This window comes from Pipistrellus kuhlii, unplaced genomic scaffold (assembly GCF_014108245.1).
Source record: "Pipistrellus kuhlii isolate mPipKuh1 unplaced genomic scaffold, mPipKuh1.p scaffold_m20_p_84, whole genome shotgun sequence".
Lineage (NCBI taxonomy): Eukaryota > Metazoa > Chordata > Mammalia > Chiroptera > Vespertilionidae > Pipistrellus > Pipistrellus kuhlii.
The window spans coordinates 95,674-114,941 of NW_023425589.1; the positions used below are offsets into that span (position 1 = coordinate 95,674).

General features: G+C 57.9%; 3 protein-coding genes across 3 annotated transcripts; 1 reads left to right on the forward strand and 2 right to left on the reverse strand.

Annotated features, from left to right (window-relative positions):
* Positions 1-727: 727 nt before the first annotated feature.
* FUT1 (fucosyltransferase 1 (H blood group)) lies at positions 728-2,420 on the reverse strand. Its single transcript, XM_036425688.2, has 2 exons — positions 2,317-2,420; positions 728-1,842 (listed from the first exon to the last, which is right to left on the reverse strand). Exon 2 carries the CDS (start codon positions 1,838-1,840, stop codon positions 761-763), a length of 1,080 nt encoding a protein of 359 aa, XP_036281581.1. The 5' UTR covers positions 1,841-1,842; positions 2,317-2,420; the 3' UTR covers positions 728-760.
* A 3,221-nt stretch (positions 2,421-5,641) lies between these two features.
* Positions 5,642-7,301, forward strand: FGF21 (fibroblast growth factor 21). The gene is made up of 3 exons (XM_036425693.2): positions 5,642-5,840; positions 6,320-6,423; positions 6,942-7,301. The coding sequence occupies exons 1-3, from the start codon at positions 5,642-5,644 to the stop codon at positions 7,224-7,226; spliced, it is 588 nt and encodes a 195-aa protein (XP_036281586.1). The 3' UTR covers positions 7,227-7,301.
* A 2,839-nt stretch (positions 7,302-10,140) lies between these two features.
* Positions 10,141-10,508, reverse strand: LOC118712179 (60S ribosomal protein L36a-like). The gene has a single exon (XM_036425700.2). The coding sequence runs from the start codon at positions 10,506-10,508 to the stop codon at positions 10,188-10,190; it is 321 nt and encodes a 106-aa protein (XP_036281593.1). The 3' UTR covers positions 10,141-10,187.
* Between the last annotated feature and the right edge of the window lie 8,760 nt (positions 10,509-19,268).

The window sequence follows — 19,268 nt, forward strand, 5'->3', positions numbered from 1 at the left end:
GCCATCCAGCCAGAAGTGCCCGCATTTCAGCAGCCACCCCCTTCCTCCACCTCCCACCTTTCAGCCTATCCGCCGGGGTGGGGGGGTGGGGGGCGTGTCTTTGTGGTTTTCCTCACAGGGGCTGAGAGTTGACTCCGGCTTCCTTCGTCTCACAAACTGCCCCAGCTACACACAATCTGTCCGCCATCCGTCTTCCTGGAAGTTGAGCTTCTGATGGCACTCAGCTCTTCACCAAAGTGATCCAGGATTCCAGGACCCCCACCCCTCCCTCTGCAGGGTTCGTCGGGGGCATAGAGCGGGGCCTCTCCAGAGCAAATGGCCCACCCGGAACCAGCCCAGAAACACAAGGGGCGTTGGCCGGTGCTTGCCCCGGAGCCCCCGGGAGTCCCTTCAGTCCTGAGGGTGCAGGCGACGAAAAACGCCTCTTCTAGAAAAGACCTGAGTCGTTCGTTAGCCCTGGAGAGGGCGGCTCCCGGCGGCTGGGGGGCAGCCGTCCACAGTGCGGAGAAGGGCTGGGAACCACGGGCGATCCGGAGCCTCCCCGGGCATTGCCAGTCAGGGAAACACTTCCTGCCGCTTCTAGAACATTCCCAGGCAGTTGCTGGGAGGAGCCTCTCTCTTCCTCCGAACTGGAATCCCTCTCGAAACTCTGCCCGCCAGCTGCGGGCCGCCGCCAGCGTCTCCAGAAGCGGCGGGGCCCCTGGAGCCGCCTCGGGCCGGCCCGGGGGGGTCAGGCGAAGCCCCCGAGCCCCCACGGCTGCTACTGCAGCGGTGACAGGTCGGCTGCGATGCCCACCCACTCGGGCAGGAAGGCGGCCTCCGGCCGGAAGATCTTGAGGAAGGGCGAGTCGGGGAGCGTGAAGTTGGCCAGGTAGACGGTGTCCCCGCCGGCCAGGTAGGCCGCCCAGAAGCCGAAGGTGCCCACGGTCATGACGGTGTGATTGCACTGCGTGAGCAGCGCGAAGTCGCGCTCGGGCGAGGCCTCCACGCCGTCGCCCGCGAACACCACGTCCCCCCGGGAGGCGTTGATGTTCTCGCGGCACCAGGCCATGCCGTTGCTGACCACCACGAAGACCGGGGCCCGGTGCCGCGCCCGGAACCAGTCCATGGCCGCCTGCAGGTAGGCGCGGTCGGCCACCACGCCCTTCCAGCGCTGGGGCATGACCTCCAGGTAGTCCCCGCGCCGCACGTGGACCCCCACGAAGGCGCTGGGGGGCGCCCCGGAGCCCGGCAGGCGCAGCCGCGCCAGGAACTGCTGGGCCCTTTCCCGGACGTGGCCGTGCAGCGCGAACTCCCGGCGGATCTGCTCCCGCAGGTGGTGGTAGAAGGTCCAGGAGCAGGGGAAGCCGGACAGCTTGAGCAGCGGCTGCGGCAGGCGGGCGTACTCCTCCGACATCCAGTCGTGCAGCTCCAGGCCCTGCCAGGCCGTGCGGGCGTCCACCTGGGGCGCCAGCACGGGCAGCGTGATGCGGAACAGCGGGGCCAGGGCGGCGTGCATGGCGGGCAGCACGAAGGCCTGGCGGCCGTTGAGCCGGGCCAGGGCCAGCAGCGTGGCGTACTGCCCCATCTGGTTGCCGAGCCGGCCGTCCGGGACGATGGTCCAGGCTCCAGAGGGGGGCGCGGGGGGCGGGGGGCAGGAGGAGGCGTTGAGGGCCGCCCGGGCACCTGCCGGGCAGAAGACGGCCACCGGGGCGGCCGCCAGGGGTCGGTCTGCGCACAGGAACGACAGCCCCAGGCCGCCGCTGAGGAGGCCCCGGTAGGTGTGGAGGAAGGAGAATCCCGCGAGGACGCACAGGAGCAGGAACGTCAGGCAGAGGCGATGCCGGCCCAGGGCCCACATGGCTGCAGGTGGAAGAGGCGAGGGAGCAGGAAGGAGCTCAGAGCCGGGAAGACTGGGGGCGGGAGGCGCGGCCCCAAGGAGTGAGGGGCCTGAGGCTCTGCGCCAGGTCTGAGGGCGGAGGAGCTGGAGGCCGGGGGTCTGGGGTGGGAAGGGGATTGCCAAGATCGCAGCCCCTGCCCGTCAGGCCCGCAAGCAAATAAACCCCCCGGTGTGACCGTGTCCCAGCGCCTCTCCCAGGCGAACCGGTGTGTGAGCGGCCAGACCCGTAGGGGCGGCAGGAAGAGACTCGCCAAACAGCCGAGGGCTGGAGGCCCAGGACGGAGAAGGGATCTGGACACACACACACACACACACACACACACCCCGCCCCCAGCAGCAGGAACTGGGGTGGTGGGTGCAGGAGGCTGCTCAGGTCCAGGGCGGTTAGAGGCTGAGATGGGGGTGCCTGGCTCGGCGTGTCTGTGCTCCCCACTCACCTGAGCTCCTGGCAGGCGGCAGGCGGCCGGCGGATCCGCGGCTGGCTCGGTGTGTCCCCCAAAAGCACCGCAGGCCCCTGGTTCCCTCCCTGCCGCCGCCTGCTCCCTGCGCCGGCCTCGGCAGGCAGCGCCGGGAGCCAGGAGGGCGGGCGGACGAAGTCCCAGGCTCCCGGCCTCTACCTCTCCCAGCCCGGCCCCAGCTGCCAGGTGGAGCCCCACCCCTCCCCTCCCCGCCCCCCCTGCACCCCAGCCCGGCTGGAGTCCGCCCGCCCGCCAGCCCTGCCCTCCGGGCACCCACCGTCCCCACCCGCCACCCACCCCCTCTCCCCGGGCTTGCCGGGAGGAGGGCTCGGACCCGGGCAGCTACCGGGCCGCCCGGGAGCCACATCCTCTGCAGGACCTGCAGGAGGTGCCATGCTGGACCCGGGCGATCTGGTCTGTCCGCCTCTCCCCCTTCCCTGGGGTCCTGGGCTCCGGGCATCTGGATGCGCCCAGCGGGGCCTCGCCCCGGCCGTGCAGGGTGGGGCCCGACTCGGAGCCGGCGGGGAGGGCAGTGCTGGCAGTGGCGTCCACGGAGAACCTGTTTGCCAGGTGGGACGCGCCTCCAGCTGGCAGGGTGGGTCCCGGCCTGAGGTGTCCCTGCTCCTCCCTCCCCAGCCCCACATCCCTCAGGCACGCCCGCAGCCCCCCCTCCGGGGAGATTCTGGGTCCCCGAGGAGCTGCAGCTTTCCAGACGGGCGGGTCCTGAAGGCGCCCCTCCCGAGCGTGGGCAAGGTAAGGCGACCAGACGTCCCGATTTTTAACAGTTTGTCCCGCGGCGTTTTAAAAAAGTCCCGATTAAAAAAAAAAAAAATCGGGACTTTTTTAAGACGCCTCAGGATGCGGGACAAATTGTTTCAAAAAAATCTTTCCAAGAATCCGGACTTTGCCGAAACCGGTTTGGCTCAATGGATAGAGCGTCAGCTTGGGGACTGAAAGGTCCCAGGTTTGATTCCAGTCAAGGGCATGTACCTTGGTTGCGGGCATATCCCCAGTGGGAGGTGTGCAAGAGGCAGCTGATCGATGACTCTCTCTCATCGATGTTTCTAGCTCTCTATCTCTCTCCCTTCCTCTCTGTACAAAAACAATAAAATATATTTTAAAAAAATCTTTCCAAGAATCCGGACTTTAAAAAATATATATTATTTTTTACAGAGAGGAATGGAGAGGGATAAAGAGTTAGAAACATCAATGAGAGAGAAACATCGATCAGCTGCCTCTTGCACACCCCCCACTGGGGATGTGCCCGCAACCACGGTACATGCCCTTGACCGGAATCCAACCCGGGACCCTTCAGTCTGCAGGCCGACGCTCTATCCACTGAGCCACACCGGTTTCGGCAATTGGCACTTTTTAAAACGCTGTGGGACGAGGGACAGATGATTAAAAATCAAGACTGTCCCGCCATGCTGAGGCCAGTATGGCTCAGTGGATAGAGCGTCGGCCTGCGGACTGAAAGGTCCTGGGTTTGATTCCGGTCAAGGGCATGTACCTGGGCTGCGGGCACATCCCCAGTGGGGGCTGTGCAGGAGTCAGCTGATCCATGTTTCTCTCTCATCGACGTTTCTAGCTCTCTATCTCTCTCCTTCCTCTCTGTAAAAAATCAATAAAGTGTATTAAAAAAAAAAACTGTCCTGCCAAAAGCGGGCGTCTGTCACCTTAGTCTAACTTCCTTCTCTGGAGCCGGCTCGCCTGCCCGCTCTGCCTGAGAGACCGCACCTCCGCCCAGGCCGTGCTGGGCACCTGGTCAGACGGAGGCCGAGGAGGAGGCGGGGCGTCTGGGTACCAGCTGCTGGGCTGGCTGCCGAGGCTGCTGGGAGGCTGGCTCCAGGCAGGTGAGAGGCGTCTGGTCCAGGACAGCCCAGTCTCCCTCCGGGAGGACACTGGTCACATGGCTCTGGTTCATTTCCTGATGCCTGAAGGCCCTCAGGGTCTGACTGCCAGAGCGAGATGCCCCGGTGGGATCAGACACAGCTGAGCCCTCATTGGGGAGGCAGGCAGTTTATAGCCCCAGCCCTCCTCCCTCAGACCCAGGGGTCCAGGCCCCCAGCCCCTCCTCCCTCAGACCCAGGCCCCCAGCCCCTCCTCCCTCAGACCCAGGGGTCCAGGCCCCCACCCTCCTCCCTCAGACCCAGGGGTCCAGGCCCCCAGCCCCTCCTCCCTCAGACCCAGGGGTCCAGGCCCCCAGCCCCTCCTCCCTCAGACCCAGGCCCCCAGCCCCTCCTCCCTAAGACCCAGGGGTCCAGACCCCTGGCCCCACCTCCCTGACGCCCAGGGGTCCAGGCCCCCAGCCCTCCTCCCTCAGACCCAGGGGTTCAGGCCCCCAGCCCCTCCTCCCTCAGACCCAGGGGTCCAGGCCCCCAGCCCTCCTCCCTCAGACCCAGGGTCCAGGCCCCCAGCCCCTCCTCCCTCAGACCCAGGGGTTCAGGCCCCCAGCCCCTCCTCCCTCAGACCCAGGGGTCCAGGCCCCCAGCCCTCCTCCCTCAGACCCAGGCCCCCAGCCCCTCCTCCCTCAGACCCAGGGTCCAGGCCCCCAGCCCCTCCTCCCTCAGACCCAGGGGTCCAGGCCCCCAGCCCCTCCTCCCTCAGACCCAGGGGTCCAGGCCCCCAGCCCCTCCTCCCTCAGACCCAGGGGTTCAGGCCCCCAGCCCCTCCTCCCTCAGACCCAGGGGTCCAGGCCCCTGGCCCCACCTCCCTGACACCCAGGGGTCCAGGCCCCCAGCCCTCCTCCCTCAGACCCAGGCCCCCTGCCCTCCTCCCTCAGACCAGGGGTCCAGGCCCCCAGCCCCTCCTCCCTCAGACCCAGGGGTCCAGGCCCCCAGCCCTCCTCCCTCAGACCCAGGGGTCCAGGCCCCCAGCCCCCCAGCCCCTCCTCCCTCAGACCAGGGGTCCAGGCCCCCTGCCCTCGTCCCTCAGACCCAGGGGTCCAGGCCCCCAGCCCCCCAGCCCCTCCTCCCTCAGACCAGGGGTCCAGGCCCCCCGCTGGAAGGACCCCTGCCGATTGCATCACCCGTCCGGGCTGACCTGGCCACGGTGGAATCGGCGCGCCTGCCAAGTGGGTCAAAAATCACGGGTCAGGCGTGGAGAAGGTGACGGGGCGGGTCCGTGTGGATATAAACCCGGAGCTTCTGCCTCTGTCCCGAGAGGCCTGCTGTCCCTCGGCCCGGGATCCACGTGCAGGACACAGGCGTTGGGAGTCTCGCACTGCGGCGCCTGGACCCCAGCAGAGCCGGACCCTTCGGTGCCTGAGGCTGCGGCCGAGCCCGCGCTGAGGACGGAGCCATCCATGGGCTGGGTCCCTGTGCTGGCCCTCCTGCTGGGAGCCTGCCGGGCCCTGCCCGTCCCAGACTCCAGCCCCCTCCTCCAGTTCGGGGGCCAGGTGAGGCAGCGGTACCTCTACACGGAGGATGCCCAGGAGACGGAGGCCCACCTGGAGATCAGGGCTGACGGCAGCGTGGCCGGCTCTGCCCACAGGAGTCCCGAGAGTGAGCGAGGGGCAGGGCTGGTCTGAGGGAGGAGGGCGGGAGCCTGGACCCTGGGTCTGAGGGAGGAGGGCGGGGGCCTGGACCCCTGGGTCTGAGGGAGGAGGGGCTGGGGGCCTGGACCCTGGGTCTGAGGGAGGAGGGCGGGGGGCCTGGTCTGAGGGAGGAGGGCGGGGGGCCTAGACCCTGGGTCTGAGGGAGGAGGGGCTGGACCCGTGGGTCTGAGGGAGGAGGGCAGGGGGCCTGGACCCCTGGGTCTGAGGGAGGAGAGGCTGGGGCCTGGACCCCTGGGTCTGAGGGAGGAGGGCGGGGGCCTGGTCTGAGGGAGGAGGGCGGGGGGCCTGGACCCTGGGTCTGAGGGAGGAGGGCGGGGGCCTGGACCCCTGGGTCTGAGGGAGGAGGGCAGGGGGCCTGGACCCCTGGGTCTGAGGGAGGAGGGGCTGGAACAGGCCAGCGGAGCCTCTGACCTCTTCCTCCCTCAGGCCTCCTGGAGCTGAAAGCCCTGAAGCCGGGGGTCATTCAGATCTTGGGAGTCAGGACGTCCAGGTTCCTGTGCCAGCGGCCGGATGGGAGGCTGTATGGATCGGTGAGTGTCCAGTCTGCCTCCTGGACCCGGTCTGGTCCTTCCTGCCTGGGGACCGCCTCTGGCACTGGTGCCGGCGAGGCCGGTTCTCTGCTCTCTTCATGGCGGACCTTATGCCCCCCCCGCCCGCCCCCCGGAAACCATGAAGCCAGGCTGTTGGTATCCGCGTTTGCAAGAAGGGGAAACTGAGGCTCGGGCAGAGATGGATGCCATGGCCCCAAGTCACGAGGCCTGTGAATGGGAGCCGAGGTCCTGTGTCCCTTCGCCCTTGCTGACCCCACGTGTCTGGCTCACCGCCGTCCGTGACCTTGACCTCAGGTGGCAGCCAGGCTCCCTGCTTGGTCCGGGCAGCCTCCGCCGCCCCCGTCTGGAATGTCGGTCCTGGTGACGTGGGGACCTTGCAGGACCCTGTAGGGGTGTCCTCCAGGCCCGGGTGGGAGGCCGGACCCCGGGTCCTGCAGCTGCGGGAGGCGTGGCCGTGGCCGTGGCTCTGACCTCTGACCTCTTTGCTGTGCCCTCAGCTCCGCTTCGACCCCGAGGCCTGCAGCTTCCGGGAGCTGCTCCTGGAGGACGGCTACAACGTCTACCGGTCGGAGGCCCGCGGCCTGCCGCTCCGCCTGCCCCCCCGCCCCGGGGACCTGCCCCCCCGGGGGCCTGCCCGCTTCCTGCCGCTGCCCGGCCTGCCCCCCGCGCCCCCGGAGCCGCCGGGCGGCCCGGCCCCCGGCCCGCCCCCCGACGTGGGCTCCTCGGACCCCCTGAGCATGCTGTGGCCCTCGCCCGGCCGCAGCCCCAGCTACGCGTCCTGAGGCCGCCCGCCCCCTTATTTATTGGCTTATTTATCGTATTTATGTTTTTATTTTTCTTACTTGGGACAATAAAGAGTCTGAACGAAGGACCCAGTGAGCGTGTGTGTTGGAGGGAGGGAATGGGAGCTGCCTGCCTCCCTGTCTGCAGGGATCCCCCAAACCCCTGCTCCTTCTCTCCCCCCTCCCCCACCCGCAATTGCTGAAAGGATGTGACAAGGTCCCAGCATCCCTCTGGGCCTTCTAAGGGGTCCCCTAAGGGGTCCCCAGGGACTCTGGACCATCCCTGCCCTTTGACAGCACAGAACTCATCCCCGTTCACTGGATCCCAACCTCCCCTCAGTGTGGTGGAACCGTTCCTCAGAGGTCCCTCCGTAGCAGGGGGTTGTGTTGAATGACACTGCCTGCCCACAGCCTCATGGGAGTTGTAGTTTTCTGGGTTCATTTGGCACTAGAAATGGGAAGGACTCTTGGCCCGCTCCCTCTAAAAATCAACTAAGAAAAAAGAGATTCTATTGAGTCATTCATTCTAAGATCTCTGAGGGCCCAGAACATACCAGCACCTTCCATCTTCCCGTTGTCTCTTACTAATGGAGCTTGTGAAGTCACACACACACACACACACACACACACGCACACACACGCACGCACGCGTGTGCACACTCACAGGACATGTGACTGCTCCTGCTGTTGCCATGTTCTCACCGAGCCCTTGGCCATGAGGCCGCTTCTCCTCCAGGGCTGAGGGCTGGTGGGGGATTCCAGCCCCCACATTCCCTGCCCCCTGTACGTCCGGGCTCGGCCCCACCCACTTCTATTTCGGGGTTCCTGGGGCTCCACGGCCAGCTGGCTTGTGGGAGATGTTCTCGGTGAACTTCCGCTCTCCTGCTTGTTCCACGGGGGCTTGGGGGTGGGATTCAGGGAGATTAAGAAACCGCTGCCCCACCTGAGAGTAACAGGGAGGAAAGGCCCGGCGAATTCCCATCCGGGGACTTGCTGCCAAACTGCTGGCCTTGACTCAGGAAGTTTCTAACTCTTTCTTCTTCTCCCTTCCTCTCTGTAAAAAATCAATAAAAATATTTTTTTTGTTTTGTTTACTTCATATATTTTATTGATTTTTTACAGAGAGGAAGGGAGAGGGATAGAGAGCTAGAAACATCGATGAGGGAGAAGCATTGACCAGCTGCCTCCTGCACACCCTTCACCGGGATTGTGCCCGAAACCAAGGTACATGCCCTTGACCGGAATCGAACCTGGGACCCTTCAGTCCGCAGGCCGACACTCTATCCACTGAGCCACGCCGGTTTCGGCCAATAAAAAATATTTTTTTTAAAAAGTGTCAAGGTCAAGAAGGAGAAAGACAGGCCTGCTCATGTGAACGGAGACCAGACAGAAGCCTCCAGGAGAAGGGACTTCCCGCCCTGGGTGGTGTTTGAGTGGCAGATAGTAGGAATCTGTCCACTTCACACTTTCTGGTTTTGATCACCGTATTGTGATTGTTAAAAGGAATGCCCTTGTCCTTAGCAAACACACACCGAGGTGTTTAGGGACAATGGGATGTGGCATCACCAATGTTTTTTCGAATGCTTCTGGAAATGTAAATACATGACGAGAGAGAGAGAGAGAGAGAGAGAGAGAGAGAGAGAGAGAGAGAGAGAGAGAGAGAGAGAGGGAGAGAACGAACAATAGACTAAATGGGGGGGGGGGGGGGAACCTGGGGTTCTCTGCACAAGGCTTGAGACTCATCTATTAGTTCAAAATTATACCAAGTTCAAGTTCCCCCGCCGAGGAAAGCCATGCTGCCGCCCCTGGAAGAGGCATGGATACGCTGATAGGAGGACAGAGAGCCGGGCCGGCCGGGTGGCTCCATGGTGGAGCATCGATTCCCAGGCAAGGAGAAGAGGGTGGCCCTGACTGGCTGAGCTCGGCCTGCGGACTGAAGGGTCCCGGGTTCGATTCTGACCACGGGCACATGCCCGGGTTGCGGGCTCGATCACCAGTGGGGGGGGGGGATCAGGAGGCAGCCGATCAATGATTCTCTCTCGTCATTGATCTCTCTTTCTCTCTCTCTCTTCCCCTCCCTCCCTCTCTGAAATCAATAAAAATGTTAAATTTTTAAAAAGCCCTAGTAGGTTTGGCTCAGTGGATAGAGCGTTGGCCTGCAGACTGAAGGGTCCCAGGTTCGATTCCGGCCCAGGGCACATGCCCGGGTTATCGGCTTGATCCCCAGTGTGTGGGGGGGGGGGGGAACAGGAGGCAGCCAATCAATGATTCTCTCTCATCATTGATGTTTCTGACTCCCTCTCCCTTCCTCTCTGAAATCAATAAAAGAAATATATTAAAAAGAAGAAGAAAAGCCCTCACCGGTGTGGCTCAGTGGATAGAGCGCCGGCCTGCGGACTGCAGGGTCCCGGGTTCGATCCAGTCAAGGGCACGTACCCACCTCAGTTGCAGGCTGGGAGCCCAGTCCTGGTCACATGCAGGAGGCAGCCGGCGGGTGTGTCTCTCTGACATGGATGTTTCTCTGCGTCTCTCTTTCCCTCCCACTAGCTCTAAAAATCCATGTTGAGGATTAACAACCATGTCCCCAAACTGCACTCAGAACACACACCTCAGCGGGGCCTCCGTGTCTGTTGGGCCCCTGGATGGGGAAGGTGATTCTTGGTTAAAAAAGTAAGTAACCTGCCAAGACCGGTTTGATCAGTGGACAGAGTGTGGGCCTGAGGGCTCAGGGGTCCGAGGTTTGATTCCGGTCAAGGGCATGTACCTTGGTTGCAGGCACATCCCCATTGGGGGGGGCGGGGCGTGCAGGAGGCAGCTGATGGCTGTTTCTCTCTCATCGATGTTTCTAGCTCTCTATCCCTCTCCCTTCCTCTCTGTAAAAAATCAATAAGATATATATATATATTTTTTTGTTAATATATCATGATTTTATTGTCATATAATAAAACAAAATATGACACTCTAGAACTGGATCACTTGACCCTTTCTCTTCTTATCTCCTCCCAGTTCAAAATGCTTGCATCTCTTAATAGCCAGCATTCTCTTAGATCTGCAGTTAGGCTCAACGCATTCAAGCCTCAGCACAATCTTCTTTGTAGTTTTAGCCTTTTTTCGGAAAATAGGCTTAGTCTGCCCACCATAGCCACTTTGCTTCCTGTCATAACGCCGCTTTCCCTGCGCATACAGAGAATCCTTGCCCTTCTTGTACTGTGTTACTTTGTGGGGTTGATGCTTGCCACACTTCTTACAGAAAGTTCGGCGGGTTTTAGGAACTTTCACCATGTTTGCAAGCGCTATCAGCAGTGAAAGCTTTTTTATTTTATTTTATTTTTTTAAGTGTGTAACCAGCAGGCGACCAGTCACATGGGCTGGGTCTGAAGCCGCCCCGGGTGGGGTCCAGGAAGCCGGGAGGAGCGGTCGGACGGGTGACAGACCCAGCGCTGCCGGCCAAAGCAAAGGTCTCCGGAGAGACGCCACTCCGCTCAGATGTCACAGAGGAAGTCGTGAATGAGTCCAACGTCCAAAGTGACAGAACACACCCCGGCTCCAGGCACGTGGCATCTGCCAACAGAAACAGGGAGGGCGGCCGCGCCCCGCCCGCAGGCACTGCCGCGGAGCTGTCATCGCACGGCTGTTTGATGCCCTAACCGGCTTGGCTCCGTGGGCAGAGCGTCGGCCGAGGACTGAAGGGTCCCGGGTTCGACTCCGGCCAAGGGCACATGCCTGGGTTTCGGGCACATCCCCAGTGGTGGTGGGGGGGGCGGGATGGGAAGCAGCTGATCAATGATTCTCTCTCATCATTGATGTGTCTATCTCTCTCCTTTTCCCTTCCTCTCTGAAATCAAGAAATATCTTTTTAAAAAGAAAAATGACAGTTGGTTTGTCTGTGTGTTTACTTATTTTGTTAATCCTCAGCCAAGAATAGCTTTCCTATGGATTGTTTAGAGAAAGAGTGGAAGGGAGGGAGGGAGAGAGAGAGAAGCGTTGATGTGAGAGAGACACATGGATGGGTTACCTCCCATGCTTGCCCCCACAGGAGCTGGCGCTCAAGCCTGCAACCCAGATATGTGCTCTTGACTGGGAATCGAACCTGTGACCTTGCTTTCCATGCATGGGCTGGCGCTCTAACCACGGAGCCACACTGGCCAGAGCTCAAGATCTTAAGGGAAAAAAAATTGTGATCAAATACACACAGCATAAAATGTGCCATCTTAGCCGAAACCTGTTTGGCTCAGTGGATAGAGTGTCAGTCTGGGGACTGAAAGGTCCCGGGTTCGATTCCAGACAAGGGCATGTACGTTGGTTGCAGGCACATCCTGGTAGTAGGTGTGCGAGAGGCAGCTAATAGATGATTCTCTCTCATCGATGTTTCTAACTCTCTATCCCTCTCTCTTCCTCTCTGTAAAAAATCAATAAGAAACATATTTTTTAAAAAATGTGCCATCTTAGCCTGGCCAGTGTGACGGAGTTGGTTGGAGCATCAGCCAGTACACTGAGAGGTCATGGGTTCAACTCCCAGTCAAGGCGTATATTTTTAAATAAATAGATTTTTTTAGAAAGGGTGGAAGGGAGGAGGAGGAGGAGGAGAGATAGAAAGCGAAACACTGATGTGAGAGAGACACGCATTGCTGCCTCCTGCACTTGCCCAGACCATGGCCTGGACTTGAGCCTGCAACCGAGGTACGTGCCCGTGGCCTGAATCGAACGGGGGACCCTTCCCTCCGCAGGCCGGCGCCCTGCCCCCTGAGCCACACCGGCCAGGGCCCCCTCCTTCTTCTGCAGCTGGGTACCCGGCTTCCCCAGCACCGAGTGTGCGAACGACCATGATGAAACGTTTGCGTGTGGGAAAAGAGCGTGTGTGTGTGTGTGTGTGTGTGTGTGTGTGTGTGTGTGCGCGCACACCGCCATTCACAGCTGTTTGTCTTTTTGGTAATGATTAATTCACCTTTAAGCCGTCAACTTTCCTCTAATCACTCCCCGGCTCACTCCATCACTAAAAATAGCAAGCCGTGCGTTTCATCATCCATTTCCCCAAACACTCGGCTGCACGGCGGTTGTAGATTCAGTCACTGAGCTTGTGACAGGGCAGCGATTAGGGAGCACAAATTGCCGGTCGTGAAGGCAGTCACGGAGGGGAGGCGCAGCGCGGGCGCACGGTCACTCCGGTTGTGGGGGCCGCGTACGGCGTCAGAGTGGCCAGCTCCCATCAGGCGATCGCCTCATACGTTATGTAAACGTCTAATCACCATGGCATTTATCTGAATATAACCTTGCGGGTCAATTGTAATTGGGGGAAAAACAAACAAAAAACTTGAAAACCAAACCGGTACATGGAGAGAAAATGCCTTGAAGAGAAGAAAACCAGTAATACAATCTTTTTTTAAAAAATTTTTAAATGTATTTTTCATTTTTTTAAATATGTTTTTTTAATTGGTTTTTTTTACACAGAGGAGGGGAGAGGGAGAGAGAGTTAGAAACATCGATGAGAGAGAAACATCACTCAGCTGCCTTTGGCACACCCCCGACTGGGGATGCGCCCGCAACCAAGGTACATGCCCTTGACCGGAATCCAACCTGGGACCCTTGAGTCCGCAGGCCGACGCCCTATCCACTGAGCCAAACCGGCCAGAGCTAATTTTTTTATTTTTTATTTTATTGATTTCAGAGAGGAAGGGAGAGGGAGGGAGAGACAGAAACATCGATGATGAGTGAGAATCATGGATCGGCTGCCCCCTGCACGCCCCACACTGGGGATGGAGGCTGCAACCTGTAGGAGAATTGAACCGGGACCTCCTGGTTCATAGGTCAACACCCAACCTACTGAGCCACACAGGCCGGAGCCTGTTCTTCCTCTCCCCTGGGGTGTGTCTCACCGAGGACAGAGGTCTTTTGGGTAAGATTTTCTGAGGAGGGAGGCTGTGCTCACCCACCAGGTGAGGGCAGGTTCGCAGTTGGGTGGTTGAGGGTTCGGCCCCTGGTCCCTCCCACGTGGAGTCTCAGCCGCCACCCAGCGGGAGTTGCAGGAGGAGCCCCCGTTTTGTGGTTGTTGTTGTGTATTTTTTCTTTCTCTCTCATTAAACAGTCTCATGGTCACGTGGCTCAGGAAGTTGATTCTGGCGATCCTCACATGTTCTCGGCGTCAGATCTTTTTTTTTTTTCAGTGTCATATCTTTATAGCCCAGAGAACGTGTCCTGCGCGTCATGCTTTTATTGCCTTTGGTTAATGAAGCTCCACGGGTTTCCCGTGTACAGTTCTTTTTTTCTTTTTTGTACACTTCAGAGGGGGAGGGAGAGAGACAGGCATCACTGACGAGAGAGCCTCGGGTCAGCTGCCTCCTCAGGCCCCTGACCGGGGACTGAGCCCGCAGCCCGGGCCTGTGCCCTGACCACATTCAAACCCGGGACCCTCCAGCCCAGAGGCCGACGCTACCCACTGAGCCACACCGGCCAGGGCTCCCGGTTACAATTCTCTGTTTCTTTTTTAAATATATTTTATCGATTTTTTACAGAGAGGAAGGGAGAGGGGATAGAGAGAAACATCGATCAGCTGCCTCCGGCACACCCCCCACCGGGGATGTGCCCGCAACCAAGGCGCAAGCCCTTGACTGGAATCGAACCCGGGACCCCTGAGTCCGCAGGCCTGTGCTCTACCCACTGAGCCACACCGGCCAGGGCTCCCGGCTGCAATTCTCTCCTACCTCACCTGCCCCGAGGCCAGAGCGCGGGCGGCTGTCCGGCTGGGCCTTCTCTGCGGACGTGACGCGCAGCCAGTGTGGGTGGCGAGGCTGCTTCTCAGCACAAGGCTCACCTCGCTCTCAGGAGGCCCGGCCGGCGGTGGGCAAAGGGACCTCTTCCCCCCCCCGCCCAGCTGCGCCTGGCCGGCCCGCTCCGCCCTGCACAGGCCCGGGGAGCCAGCTGCCTGCGCCCTCCCAGACACACACACACACACACACACACACACCCCACACACACACAGAGACACACACACACACACACACACACACAGAGACACACACACACACACACACACAGAGACACACACACACACACACACACAGACACACACACACACACCCCGCCACAGGCTCTGAGCTCTGCCCTGCAGGGCCGGCCTCCCAGACACACACACACACACACACACACACACACACACACACACACAGACACACACACACACACACACACACACACACACACCCCGCCACAGGCTCTGAGCTCTGCCCTGCGGGGCGGCCTCCCAGACACACACACACACACACACACACACACACCCCGCCACAGGCTCTGAGCTCTGCCCTGCGGGGCCAGCCCTCCCAGACACACACACACACACACACACACACAGACACACACACACACACACACACACACACACACACACACACACCCCGACACAGGCTCTGCGGGCCGGCCCCCCAGGCCCCGGGCACAGGGTCTGAGCCAGGCCTGGTGGCTGCGACCCCCACTCTCAGGCACCGCCCTCTTCGCCATGGGCGCGCGGCTCCGTTGGTGAAATTCTCGTCCAGCGCACCAAAAGGTTCCGGGTTCGATTCCCTGTCAGGGCACTTACCTAGGTTGCTGGTCAGGGCACATACGGAGGCAACCGATAGGTGTTTCTCTCTCTCTCTTCCTCCCTCTCTCTCTCTCAAAATCAATAAAAACATATGTTTGGACCTGGGCGGTTTAGCGCAGGGGACAGAGCATCGGCCTGCGGACTGAAAGGTCCCGGGTTCGATTCCAGTCAAGGGCACATGCCCAGGTTTCAGGCTTGATCCCCAGTGGAGGGGCAGCCAGTCAGTGATTCTCTCTCAACATTGCTGTTTCTATCTACCTCTCCCTCTCTGAAATCAATAAAAATATATTTTTTTAAAAAAGAAATTCTTCTAGCCCTAACCGGTTTGACTGAGTGGATAGAGCATCGGCCTGCGGACTGAAAGGTCCCGGGTTCGATTCCAGTCAAGGGCATGTACCTTGGTTGCTGGCACATCCCCTGTTGGGGGGTGTGCATCAGGCAGCTGATCGATGTTTCTCTCTCATTGATGTTTCTAATTATCTATCCCTCTCTCTTCCTCTCTAAAAAATCAATAAAATATGTTGTTTTTAAAGAATTAAAAAAAAATTCTTCCATAAAAACTACAACAAAAACACATGTTCCAGTGAGGGTTAAAAAAAATTGTACATTAAAAAAAAGAAGAAGAAAGAAAGAAAGAAAGAAAGAAAGAAATTTCCTTTTGCCCTTCCAGTCTCCTGGCACTTTGTAACCAGTTCTGTTCAATAAGGCCCCTGTGTCTGAAATACCTGGTGTGGTTTCTGTTCTCCTCAGCAGACCCAGGACCTGGTCTCTTTAGGTTCAATTGAAAGCCTTTGGTCAATTATGAAATCAAAACATGTCTTCCTAAGAAAGCTTAAGACCTCTTAATATTGTCAACTATAAAATGAACACACTCAAATGTCTAAGGACATTTTTTTAAAGGATCAGAAATGAGAGAAACCGAGGCATTATTAAAAGGCCATGCAGGTCTTGAAAAGAACAAAACGGGACTTCTAGCAGGAATGAAGCGCACATGGACATGAAACCGCCACTGAAATGACACCGTCATCCGAAGAGCCAACAGCAGGCGAGAAACGGCCGAAGGGAGAGCTCCCGAACTGGAAGACAGGTCTCAGTGTCTCACCCGGGAGGCCACCCAGAGAGACACGCCGCTGGAACACTGAAGAAGACATTCAGAGGCAGGAAACAGCACGAAAAGTTCCCACAGACTTCCAGAAGGAAACAGCGAGCTGCTGGGAGAGCTAAGCTCCAGGAGAATAATGGCTGGGGCTGGCCTGGCCGGTTTGGCTCAGTGGGTAGCGCATCAGCCTACAGACTGAAAGGTCCTGGGTTCGATTCTGGTCAAGGGCACATGCCTGGGTTGCAGGCTCAATCACCGGTAGGGGGGCATGCAGGAGGCAGCCGACCAATGATTCTCATCAGGGATGTTTCTATCTCTCTCTCCCTCTCCCTTCTTCTCTGAAATCAATAAATATCCTACATAACAAAAGCATAATTGCGGGAACCCCTTTCACATCCCGTGTGGTTCAGGGTTTCTGCTCAGGGTTCGGGTTCTGGAGAAGGCCACACACAAATGACGGAAAGTATTCATTTGGGAATACTGGGGGCCAGGCGGAGCCCACCTCTAGGGGGAGGACCACGGTCTTGCTTTGGCCTCGCCACCCCTTTTAGTCAGGTGTGGGACACACCCTTTGTCCTTGGGCAGGCAATTCCAGGAACAGGCAGATTATCTTATCAATAAGGATTTACATTATGATTTGGTAGGGAAGTTGCCTCAATTACCATTTTTTTTTAATATACTTTATTGATTTTTTATGCAATATAGTGGCAACCATACTATGGTAAAAACTGCTGTTTGAATTTTAACCCTTCTAGTTTGGCTCTTGCACCTGATTAAACACGAGGGAGGAGGAAAAAAAAAGCTATTTACTTTAGCTTTCAGGTGGAGACCTGGAGGCAATTTTCCCTTGCCTGGAACCAGGACCACAGGAGAGTAATTCCCACCAACTCAGTAACCTTCAGAGATAGAAACTGTAGATAACCTCTGAGCTCTCCTTCTGTGTTATTGGCTATGGCAGGATAGGGCCACCAGCAGGATGTGACTAGCTGACCCCAGTCTTTAGAATGTAGTCTTTAGGATTTAGAATTTAGAACATAGAAAAATTCCTGTGGTTTGGACCTTTAAAAGGGGCTGCCTACCCCTGGAACAGTGCAGTCCTGTGGAGTCCACCTGCCTGTGGTGCTCTCGTGTCTGTCCTGGCCAGATATTTCAATAAATCCTTGCCTGCTTTTTTTAATTAATCATCAGCCTCCGGTGGTCTTATTCTGAACCCAGGGTTCGAATCCACAACATTTTACAGAGGGAGGGAGAGGGAGCTAGAAACATCGATTAGCTGCCTCCTGCACACCCCCTACTGGGGATGCGCCTGCAACCAAGGCACATGCCCCTGACCGGAATCCAACCTGGGACCTGTGAGTCCCCAGGCCAATGCTCCATCCACAGAGCCAAACCAGTTTCGGAAGTTACCATTATTCTTCATTAGCTAGGGAGTGGTTGGGTCTGACCTTTCAGAGCTTCAACTGTTGACTAGCCTTCCAAGTTCCTTGTCCATATCTTTCTGTTAGCGAGACAAGGATCGAATTCCAGCACATCAGGACACCCTCTGGCACCAGGCCAGCCAGGATGGTTCGATGCCCGGCCATCACCCCATGATCACCCCACAGAGGGAGGCCCAGGTCAGCAGCTGGGGGGGGCCATCAATAGGGGAGCTCCCTGGACCCCTTCCTGCAAGGAATGCTGGGAGAGACTTCTGACTGGAAAATGGTAGTTGGCACACTAACCGGTGTGGCTCAGTGGATAGAGCATCTGCCTGCGGACTGAAGGGCCCCGGGTTCGATTCCTGTCAAGGGCACGGACCTTGGTTACGGGCACATCCCCAGTAGGGGGTGTGCAGGAGGCAGCTAATCAATGTCTCTCTCTCATTGATGTTTCTAACTCTCTCTCTCCCTTCCTCTCTAAAAAATCAATAAAAATACTGAAAAAGAAGAAAGAAAAAGAAAACGGGGGTTGGGGGAAAAAACCACCACCATTTTCTTGCTCCCTTCCACTCAGGAAACACCCCAAAACATGAGAAAGAACGCCTCTGGGCCCCTGATGTTTCTCAGGGGCTGTCACTTGGAACCCTTTCCCCAAGAACTCCGGGGCGGCACTGTTTCCGGGCGGCACAGTGTCCCCCTGCCCCATGGCACCGTCCTGGTCAAGCCTGTTCCTCTCAGCCAGAGCTTCCCAAACGTCTGACATACATGTACCCCTTCTATACTTGTCATACCGCTGAGTGCCCCTCGTACTCATGAGGACGTAGAATCAGGCGCAGCTGAGCACGGCGCAGTGCACATCCCCACCGAACACCGGTGCACCGCGTACCCCCACCCAACTCTCCCCGTGCCCCTGGGGTACGCGGGCCGCACTTTGGGAAACGCTGTAATTTTAGTCTCTTCCCGCAGCGGAAAAGGCTGCGATGCCTAAGCTGCAGCTGCTTTGTCTGGCGGGCACCGGTGTTACAGCACTTGCGAGCACTCTAGGCGGCAATCTGGCGGCATCTGTAACATTGTGAATGCACCCTTTGGCCGTATATATACACACATCTCTATATTAGGTCTACACACACACACATTAGGTATATGTACCTTTATATGTTTCCATATCTATTTATGTATATGTTTTTTTAATATATTTTATTGATTTTTTTATAGAGAAGAAGAGAGAGGGATAGAGAGTTAGAAACATTGATGAGAGAGAAACATCGATCAACTGCCTCCTGCACACACACCCCCCCACTGGGGATGTGCCCGCAACCAAGGTACATGCCCTTGACCGGAATCGAACCTGGGACCTTTCAGTCCACAGGCCAACGCTCTATGCATTGAGCTAAACCGGTTTCTGCTATGAATATGTTTTTATGTATTGATTTGAGAGAGAGAGAGAGAGAGAGAGAGAGAGAGAGAGAGAGAGAGAGAGAGAGAGAGAAAGGGAGACATCAGTTTGTTGTTCCACTTATTTTTAAAAAAATATATATTTTATTGATTTTTTTTTTTTTTTTTTTTTTTTAGAGTGAGGAAGGGACAGGGATAGAGAGTTAGAAACATCGATGAGAGAGAAACATTGATCAGCTGCCTCTTGCACACCCCCTACCAGGGATATGCCCTCAACCAAGGTACATGCCCTTGACCGGAATCGAACCTGGGACCCTTCAGTCTGCAGACCGACGCTCTATCCACTGAGCCAAACCAGTTAGGGCTGTTGTTCCACTTACTGATGAGTTCATTGATCTTTTCCTGTATGTGCCCTGACTGGGGGGTCGAACCTCCAACCTTGATTGATGTATTGGGATGACGCTCTAACCAACTGAGCTACTGAGCCAGGGCAAAGTATATCCTTGGGAGTCTGACCTGCAGTTTGGTCCCTCACTATGACATGTGCTGACCACCAG

Bases quoted from the DNA above. Each gene is read 5' to 3' on its own strand.
- FUT1 (XM_036425688.2), bottom strand. From the start codon at position 1,840: ATGTGGGCCCTGGGCCGGCATCGCCTCTGCCTGACGTTCCTGCTCCTG.
- FGF21 (XM_036425693.2), top strand. From the start codon at position 5,642: ATGGGCTGGGTCCCTGTGCTGGCCCTCCTGCTGGGAGCCTGCCGGGCC. The intron at 5,841-6,319 runs GTGAGCGAGGGG...TTCCTCCCTCAG, and splicing joins TGCCCACAGGAGTCCCGAGA to GCCTCCTGGAGCTGAAAGCC. The intron at 6,424-6,941 runs GTGAGTGTCCAG...CTGTGCCCTCAG, and splicing joins ATGGGAGGCTGTATGGATCG to CTCCGCTTCGACCCCGAGGC.
- LOC118712179 (XM_036425700.2), bottom strand. From the start codon at position 10,508: ATGGTGAAAGTTCCTAAAACCCGCCGAACTTTCTGTAAGAAGTGTGGC.